This window comes from Mesocricetus auratus, unplaced genomic scaffold, assembly GCF_017639785.1.
Source record: "Mesocricetus auratus isolate SY011 unplaced genomic scaffold, BCM_Maur_2.0 Super-Scaffold_100020, whole genome shotgun sequence".
NCBI lineage: Eukaryota > Metazoa > Chordata > Mammalia > Rodentia > Cricetidae > Mesocricetus > Mesocricetus auratus.
In genome coordinates, this window is record NW_024429201.1 from 12,762,506 (window position 1) to 12,772,262 (window position 9,757).

Consider the following 9,757-nt stretch of genomic DNA (forward strand, 5'->3'; position numbering starts at 1 on the left):
CTGAAGCAATCGTCCTCCTTGGTATTGTTCTTGTCTTCTTTATACTGGTCACCTAAGCCTCCTGTAGATAAAGGGGCCTGAACAGTCTCTTCTGTCCTTTGCTTTCGTTTTTCCCCATTTGCTGTAAGACGGACGTAGATAAGCCGCGAGCATCTGTACCATTGGTAACGGTGGTGATTAGTCAGACGTAGGTAAGCTGCAGCCACCATGGGGTCCTCTCAATCCATATTAACTACCTTGGAGACTGTATTAAAGCAGAGAAATATCAAGGTTGACAGAAAGACGTTTCGGAGCTTTGTCAAGGAGGTCGATCGTGTGGCACCCTGGTATGCCCTTTCTGGCTCTCTCACCCTGGCATCATGGAATAAGTTGGGGAGGGATCTTGATCGACACCTAGAGCAAAGAGACCTAAGGATAGGGACCAAGGCAGTATGGAAACTAGTGAAGAACTGTATTGAGGATGAAGCTTGCCAGGCGGCCATTGTAGAGGGTCAGGCCATTCTCGAGGTAGCCCAGGATAGTATGTCAGAAACCGAACGTAGTGAGAGGTCAGGCGCGCGCGAGAAGACGGTGGTACACAAAAGAAAAACTAAGAAAAAGAGCCCTCCTGTTTTAGGAGAGAACATTATAGCAAAACCAGATGCCCTTCCTGGCCTTTCCACTAAAGGGACAGGTCAAATGTATCCTTTTAAAGAACTGGAGGCGCTGAACCTCGGCAGCTCCGCTACTTCTGAGTCTTCTGATTCCGAACAAGACTCTCTAGACCCTGGAGATGAGACAGAATTAGAAGAAGAGGCTGCAAAGTACGAGGCGGAGAGATATCACCCGGATGGGGAGTTTTTCTCTAAACTGCTGCCCAAGGGCAAGGCCTCAGCAAAAGCAATAGCAACTCCATCTGCTCCGCCTATGCCGCTCTCTCCCCCCCCTTATGAAGGGTGTTTACATAGTTTCTCTTTTTTACCTGAAAAAATTAGAAGAAAGGTCCATCTCACCTTCCCCGTTTTCGAAGTAGAGAATGGAGGGCGGGTACATACTCCGGTTGAGTATAAACAGATAAAAGTATTGGCAGAATCGGTTCGTAATTATGGACCTAATGCCAACTTTACTATTATGCAGATAGAAAGGCTTGCCTTGGATCCCCTAACTCCTGCCGATTGGCAGATGGTGGTGAAGGCAGTATTACCAAATATGGGGCAATATATGGAATGGAGAGCATTATGGCATGAGGCTGCCCAGTCACAGGTGAGGGCTAACGCCATAGCACTCACCCCAGAGCAGAGAGAATGGAATTTCGATCTGCTTACAGGACAAGGAGTCTATGCTGTGAACCAAATTAATTACCCTTGGGGCGCATATGCTCAAATAGCCACCCTGGTAATTAGGGCATGGAAGTCACTTACGCAGAAAGGGAAGGCAGGTGGACAACTTACCAAGATTATACAACAACCTCAGGAGCCGTTTTCCGATTTTGTGGCAAGAATGACGGAAGTGGCAGGAAGAATTTTTGGAGATACAGAGCAGGTTAAGCCGTTGATAGAACAGCTCATCTTCGAGCAGGCTACACAAGAATGTAAAACAGCAATTGCCCCTAGGAAAGGAAAAGGTTTAGATGATTGGCTCAGGGTATGCAGAGAACTCGGAGGACCGCTTACTAATGCAGGCTTGGCGGCTGCCATTCTTCAATCACAAAGAAAGCCGACGGGCTTCAAGGATCGGAGGCTCTGTTTTAATTGTGGAAAGCCAGGGCACCTAAAAAAAGAATGTCGAGCTCTAAAAAAGGGTCAGGATACTATCTGTGCCAGATGTGGGAAAGGCTACCATAAGGCAAGCCAATGCAGATCCATAAGAGACCTTAAGGGCAATCTCCTTCCCCCGTAAACCAGGTACAGCTGACCAAGAGCCAAAAAACGGCCAGGTGGGCCCCCGATCCCGGGGCCCGCAAAGATATGGGACTCAGTTTGCCAAGGCCAGTTCCGAGGAGGAGACGACTCCACAAGAGACGTCAGGATGGACTTGCGTGCCGCCACCTCAGTCCTACTAATGCCACATATGGGGGTCCATCCAGTGCCTGCGGCACCTTTGCATCCCCCATTGCCTGATGGTATGATAGGACTTATAATAGGCCGTGGTGCCCTTACTGCGCAGGGACTAATTGTACATCCTGGAATAATTGATAACCACCATATTCCAGATATTCAAATTCTTTGTTCCAGCCCCCAAGGTGTTTTCTCCATCCATAAGGGGGATAGGATAGCTCAGCTTGTATTGCTTCCAGCAAAAGATCAAATTTCACAAGATATAAAGGGTCCGATGGGATCCACAGGGACGGACTCGGCCTATTTAACTGTGGCACTAAATACAAGGCCTAAGTTAACTCTTAGAATTAATGGCAAAAGTTTTGAGGGCATTCTGGATACAGGAGCTGACAAAAGTATTATTTCAACACATTGGTGGCCAAAAGTTGGGCGGTCACACAGTCCTCTCATTCTCTACAGGGGCTGGGATATCAATCCAGCCCTGACATCAGCTCTAGTGCCCTAACTTGGGAATCCTCAGAAGGGCTGAGAGGCCAATTTACCCCCTATGTCTTACCCTTACCAGTTAATTTATGGGGTAGAGACATCCTAACAGAAATGGGCCTTACCTTAACCAATAATTATTCGCCCTCAGTTAGAAACATGATGGAAAAGATGGGGTTTCAAGAAGGCCGGGGCTTGGGACGTCTTGAGCAAGGCAATCCCCGCCCTATATCACCCCGACCTCATGAAGGTAAAACGGGCTTGGGTTTTTTCTTGAGCGCCACTGAGGCAGCACGACCCATACCATGGAAGACGGAGGACCCGGTATGGGTTCCTCAGTGGCCATTAACCTCCGAGAAACTGAATGCCATCATGAAAATAATTACAGAACAGCTTTGCCTTGGTCATATAGAACCATCCACTTCGCCTTGGAATACTCCGATTTTTGTTATCAAAAAGAAATCGGGAAAATGGCGCTTGTTGCATGACCTAAGGGCCATTAATGCACAAATGTTACTATTGGGTCCGGTCCAGCGAGGATTGCCTCTACTCACTGCCCTGCCAAAAGGGTGGCCCCTTCTGATCATAGATATTAAGGACTGTTTTTTCTCCATACCCTTACATCCCGTTGATCGCCCGCGTTTTGCCTTTACGGTACCTTCTTTAAATCATGCAGAACCAGATAAGAGATACCAATGGAAAGTTTTGCCTCAGGGAATGGCCAATAGTCCAACCATCTGTCAGCTCTTTGTTGATCAGGCACTTGCCCCAGTTAAAAGACAGTTCCCGCAGGTCCTGTCTATCCATTATATGGATGATGTGCTGTTATGTCATCAAGACCTTACAGTTTTACAGCAAATGTTCCCTGTCTTACAAAAGCAATTAAGTCAATGGGGACTTTCCCTAGCCACTGAAAAGGTACAAATAACCGACTCCGGATCATTCCTGGGCTCGGTTATCCGACCTGATTTCATTAGACCACAGAAGGTTGAAATTAGAAAAGATAAGTTACAAACTCTAAATGATTTTCAAAAGTTATTGGGTGATATTAATTGGCTAAGACCTTTTTTAAAAATTCCCACCATTGAATTAAAACCTCTATTTGATATTTTAGAAGGGGACCCGCATATCACCTCCCCAAGGAAATTGGATCCCTCGGCAAGCGAGGCTCTTTGCAAAGTCGAGAAAGCTATAACTCAGGCCCAGCTGGATAGGATAGATTATACCCAGCCAATTTTGTTATGTGTCTTGAACACACAAGGTCTACCCACCGCTGTTGTTTGGCAACAAGGGCCTTTATGCTGGGTCCATCCTCGAGCTTCCCCTGCTAAAATTGTTGATTGGTATCCAGCTGCTGTTGCACAATTGGTTATAAAAGGCATTAAAATGACAATAGAATACTTTGGTCTGGAGCCTAATATCATTATTAGCCCCTATACTCCGGATCAAATACAGGTTTTGGCCGCCACCTCTAGCGACTGGTCAGTCCTATGTGCTTCATTTTCAGGGACCTTTGATAATCATTATCCCAGGCATCCACTTTTACAGTTTGCTTTGGCCCAGCCTTTAGTTTTCCCAAAAATTACCTCTAATACCCCAATTAAGAATGGGATAGTAGTATATACAGATGGTTCTAAAACAGGACAAGGGGCCTATGTTGTAAATGATATGACTTATATAAAACATTTTCCTGAATCTTCCCCACAAGTCGTTGAATGCCTCGTGGTATTGGAAGTTTTACAACAATTTATGGGCCCACTTAATATTGTTTCAGATTCATTATATGTAGTTAATGCAGTTAAAATTCTTGAAACTGCCGGGTTGATTAGACCTTCTAGTAAGGTGGCTCACATATTTGAAGCCATTAGAGCTGCTCTGCTGCAAAGGCGGCATCCTTTCTTTATTGAACACATAAGAGCTCATTCTGGTCTTCCCGGCCCCATGGCAAAAGGGAACGCGCTCGCTGATCAAGCCACTAGACTTGCAGCTGTTGCGCTTTCTTCACCCATAATAGCTGCAAAAGAATTTCATAATAAATTTCATGTTACTTCAGAGACATTACGCAGACGCTTTTCTTTAACCAGAAAAGAAGCTAGAGATATAGTGATACAATGTCAAAATTGCTGTCAGTTTTTGCCTGTCCCCCATCGAGGAATTAACCCGAGAGGTTTGATCCCCTTACAAGTTTGGCAAATGGATGTTACCCATTATGTCCCTTTTGGTAAGTTGCAATATATACATGTTTCTGTTGATACTTGTTCTGGAATATTTTTGCCACCCCACTTTCAGGGGAGAAGGCTTCTCATGTGATTCAGCACTGTCTTGAGGCCTGGAGTGCCTGGGGCAAACCCCGCTGTCTTAAAACCGACAACGGGCCTGCCTATACTTCACAAAAATTTAAACAATTTTGTGCACAAATGCAAGTTACTCATATTACTGGATTGCCCTATAATCCTCAAGGTCAGGGCATCATTGAGAGAGCACATCGGACACTTAAATCATATTTATTAAAGCAAAAAGGGGGAGCAATAATGGAGCTACCCCTGGACCGAGAGTGGCCATAGCCATGTCACTCTTTACCCTGAATTTTTTGAACTTGGATGATTCAGGGATGAGTGCGGCTGAGCGACAATGCACAGAACCTAAAAGGCCCAAGGAATGGGTGAAATGGAAAGATGTGCTAACTAATCAATGGAAAGGCCCGGATCCTATCCTGATAAGGTCCAGGGGAGCTGTCTGTGTTTTTCCACAGGATGAAGACAATCCGTTCTGGGTTCCGGAAAGACTCATTCGTAAGATGGGGAACCCTGATGATAATGATCATGGCTCAAGCCTGGAGGGCAACGGGAGAAAGAAGATGGGGAATCATGTCGACCTTTCCCTCCCCATGCCGGTGATGTATAATGCACAAGTGTTTCCTAGATTTTTTTCCACCAATAAAGAGCTAGGGCTAGCTTATTTGCCCCAAGATAATCAGATTCATGCAGTACAAGAAAATCGCTCCCTCTCCTTAAGAGGAAGCTTATGCTTTCATTTTTCCAAAGTAAATGATAATAAAAATAGTATTAACTGTGTTAATTTGAGGAATCAATCGGCTGCCCGGCAAGGCGAGGCTAGTTGGGGAACTGATTTAGAGATTGTAGCTAATGCATCCATCCTTTACGGATGGTGGCCGCTGCCGGTTAGTACTAATGCTACTCCCCATGATCAGCCAAAGTTAGCCCCATTTTGTAAAGGGATTCAATCAGAAGAGTATATCCTGCCTTGGACTGGATGTCAATTTAGGTATCAACACTGGGTAGGCCCTAATACCTTCACTTTCTCACCCAGCCTAGGGCATCATTTTTTGAATATGACACCCTTGACAACTTGGGTCAATCCCTTTGATCAATGGCTACTATGTGGCCTAAATGGAAGCTGTACGGATTTGACTCCTATGGTAATGATAGGAGGAGGAGCTGGGGAAAAAGGACAAATCTCTTACAATTGGAAGGGCAAATTTTCGGGGGGATCTGGCTCCGGCACTTGGCAAGCTTCAGATATGAAGCATAAAGAATTTATTAGAAAAGAATATGCCCCATCACCAGTTTGTGTTTGGCCCCCCTTTTTATGGATTGTAAGCAATAATTTTATAGGTGAGAATGAGGAATTAAGATGTGATACCAAGAGGTGCTTTTATACATTATGCTGGAATGCCACGAAATATTCTTATGCTGTAGTGACTAGAATGCCGAGGTTTGTGCCCGTGCCGGTGGAAGCCCCGAGTAGCTTGTCTCTGCTACGCACAAAAAGAGATTTCGGCATCTCGGCCATAATTGTAGCCATTGTGGCCACTACAGCAGTGGCTGCCTCTGTGACCGCCTCGGCAATGGCCCTATCCACATCTGTACAAACGGCAGATACTCTTAATGGTCTTTCATCATCAGTATCAGTGGCGCTCGACCGACAAAGTTCGGCAAATACTCAAATTCAGGGAGGGTTGATGCTGGTTAATCAGCGCATCGACCTGGTTCAAGAACAATTGGATATTTTATGGCAATTGGCGCGGTTAGGATGTGAATATAAAATGCCTGGACTTTGTGTTACATCAATACAATATGAAAATTTTATTAGAGCGGCTAATTTGTCCAAAAGTCTTTCTCAGTTCATTTTACAGAATTGGACATTCGAATTTGAACAGATACTGCGGGACTTGAGAACAGCGATCCTGCAGGTTAATTCCACCAGAATTGATGTCTCCCTACAAGAAGGACTGTCGTCATGGATCTCTTCTGTCTTCTCTTATTTCAAGGAATGGGTGGGGGTGGGACTCTTCGGGATGTTTCTCTGCTTCGGAATGGCAATTTTATTCTTTTTGTTTTGCAAAATGTTCAAAAAGGCAAAAACAGATAAAGTCATGATTACACAGGCACTCGCGGCTCTAGAGTATGGGGCCTCGGCGGAGGTCTGGCTCACCATGTTAAAGCGTGGAGAATAGCCTTTGATTATCCCCATTTCATTCTGGCTTTCCCTGTCACCTTGGCAGACTCCGGCTATATTTCTCTGCCCCTGCTTCAATAGATCAGCCTTTTCACCTCTGAGTCCGAAATGTTTTGGACATTTGCACCAGAGAAGGTGATCATTGATATTGCAGCCTTTGCACTCCGCTGAGCTCGTCTCATTGCACGCGGAAAGGTGCTATATGGGGTATATTCATCTGTTTCGAACCCTGATGGGCTGCAGAGCCTGACGGTGATCAACGGATGTAGGCCATTCATCTGGTTTCTGTCTCTGGTGACGAGGTGGCCATTAACTGTCGGCAGAACAGCCCTTGCACCCTCAGCGACTTTGTTGCATTGCACGAGGATGGGTGTTTTAGCCTATGCAGCCCAGTTGGGACACTTTTATGTGCTTTTATTAAAATAAAAAGGGGGAGATGTTGGGCGCTGCCCTGGAACCACGCCATGGCAAGATGGCGCTGACATCCGCCTGAGAGTTGCTATAACAACCCTGCTGCGCATGAGCAGGAGCTCCCTGCCCACGAGGCCGGGGGTGCCTGTGCCTTACGTCACCTCGGGTGACATAATTGAACCAGTAAATAACTGCCACGTCCGAGGCGAGAGAAATCCTCTATATAAGGAGAGTCCCGTTAGGGCGTGGGGTCTTCGCTTTGTGATAGCTTATGCTCCCCCTCTCAGGGGCAATAAAGCTTACTGCAGAAGGATCCTGATCGTGTGCCGCGTCATTCTTGCGGGCGAGATAGAGCGCGGGACATATTATCATGTTGTCTGGAAATAATGACACTTTGACTTCTTATTTTACAATTTCTATCCCCTTGATTTTCTTTAATTGCCTTTTGTTCTAGCTAGAAATTTAAGTACTATATTGAATAGGTATGGAGAGAATGGACCTCCTTGTCTTGTTCCTCATTTTAGTGGAATTACTTTGAATTTCTCTTCATTTAACCTGCTGTATATTGCTTTTATTTGTTTAGGCATGTCACTTGTATCTCTGATTTCTCCAAGACTTTTGTCATGAGGGGGGTGCTAGGTTTAGTCAAAGGCTTTCTAAGCAGTTAATGAGATGATCATGTAGTTTTTTTCTTTCAGTTTGTTTATTTTCATATGCTGAACCATTCCTATATTTCTGGAATGAAACCTACTTGGTCATGATGAATGATCTTTTTGATGTGTTCTTAGATTTGGTTTGTGAGTATTTTATTGAGTATTTTTGCAATAATGTTCATAAATGAAATTGGCCTGTAATTCTCTTTCTTTGTTGAGTCTTTGTGTGGTTTGGTTGATTGTGGCCTCACAGAAAAATGTTGGCAATGTTCCTTCTGTTTTTATTTTGTGGAATAATTTGAAGAGTATTGGTATTCACTCTTCTTTGAAAATCTGGTAGAATGGTGCACTAAAACAGTGTGGCCCTGGGCTTTTTTTTGGCTTGGAGACTTTTAATGATTGTTTCTATTTCTTTAGGGGTGATATGTCTATTTAGATTGTTTATCTGATCTTGATTTAACTTATACTTAGCTCATGCATATGTCAAGATCCAAAGCCAAGGCAGCATTTTCTTCTTTTATTATTTTTTTATGTGTTTGTAGGATCTCACTAGGTAGTCCAAGCTGGCTTTGAACTCACCATCCTTAGTCTCAGCCTCTGAGAGCTGTGATACTAGACATGTACCACTGTGCCTGTTTGTTTCTTCTTCAGATGTTGGTGTGTCTTGCTTGGTTGTTTCTCTGAATTGGGAGTTATTCTCAGCTACCCTCCAATTAATTCTTATGATGCAGAGCTAGCTTTAAACATGCAAATCTAATTATTTCAGAACATTTCTTTAGATTTCTTTTGCTCTTAAGACAAAATTTAAAGTTTTATTGTTGTCTCTGTTTAATTCTCTAGCTTTGTCTAATCTTCCCTTTTTGTATCTTGAAAGCAAACACAAAATCTCAGTTGTTTCTGCATCTTTCCAAAGGCTGTGTCCTCTCTCCAGAAGAGCCTTCTGATGTCGATTGCCTTTCTTGGTTTCCGTTGTTGGGGAAGCCTCTCCAGATAACACAGATCAAGAGTATATAGGGGCAGTCTGGGAATTTGATATTTTCATTGCAGCTCCCCCACCTCATTGTTGCACATTAAAAACCATGCAGCATGTGCAACCCACAGTATCTCTCTTTTCTATTGTCACAGCACTGTGCCTTGCAGTATGCTTCATACTTCCTGGGGAATCAAAAAATAATAGGTGACTTGGTAGTGGGAAATTTGTCTGGTAACTGTAAAAACATGTAAAACAATCAAAAGCAAGACTCAGACTTCTTGTTTTCTTTTTTTATTTATTTTTATTATTTATTTATTTATTATTATTATTTTAACTTTAAATAGCTTGTTTTACATGTCAATCCCAGTTCCCTCTCCCTCCCCTCCTCCTGCATCCCCCCAACATCCCCCCATTGTCCCATCCTATTGCCAATTCCTTCCACATAGGGGATATGTAGAGTCTGTCATTTCACTCAGGGTAGGGTACAGGCACTCCCCTAAGAGTCCAGGCAGAGAGAGCAACCCTCTTTGTGTTATGGACACACGATGTCTGTTTGTATTCGAGGGATAAACACTGATCCACTGCTTAGGGCCCCATAGGTTGCCCAGGCCTCCTCACTGACTCTCACATTTAGGGGGTCTGGATCAGTCCCATGCTGGCCTCCCAGCTGTCGGTCTGGGGTCCAAGAGCTCTCCCCTGTTCAGATCAGCTGCCTCTGCTCG

General features: G+C 44.4%; 1 protein-coding gene across 1 annotated transcript; it reads left to right on the forward strand.

The window, feature by feature from the left end:
- The first annotated feature begins 207 nt into the window (after positions 1-207).
- On the forward strand, positions 208-7,169 carry LOC121133089. Its single transcript, XM_040728814.1, is given in 7 exon segments — positions 208-520; positions 695-1,875; positions 1,877-2,000; positions 2,003-2,458; positions 2,461-4,786; positions 6,141-6,561; positions 7,080-7,169. Coding segments are annotated over 7 exon segments (4,911 nt in total).
- Positions 7,170-9,757: the final 2,588 nt, after the last annotated feature.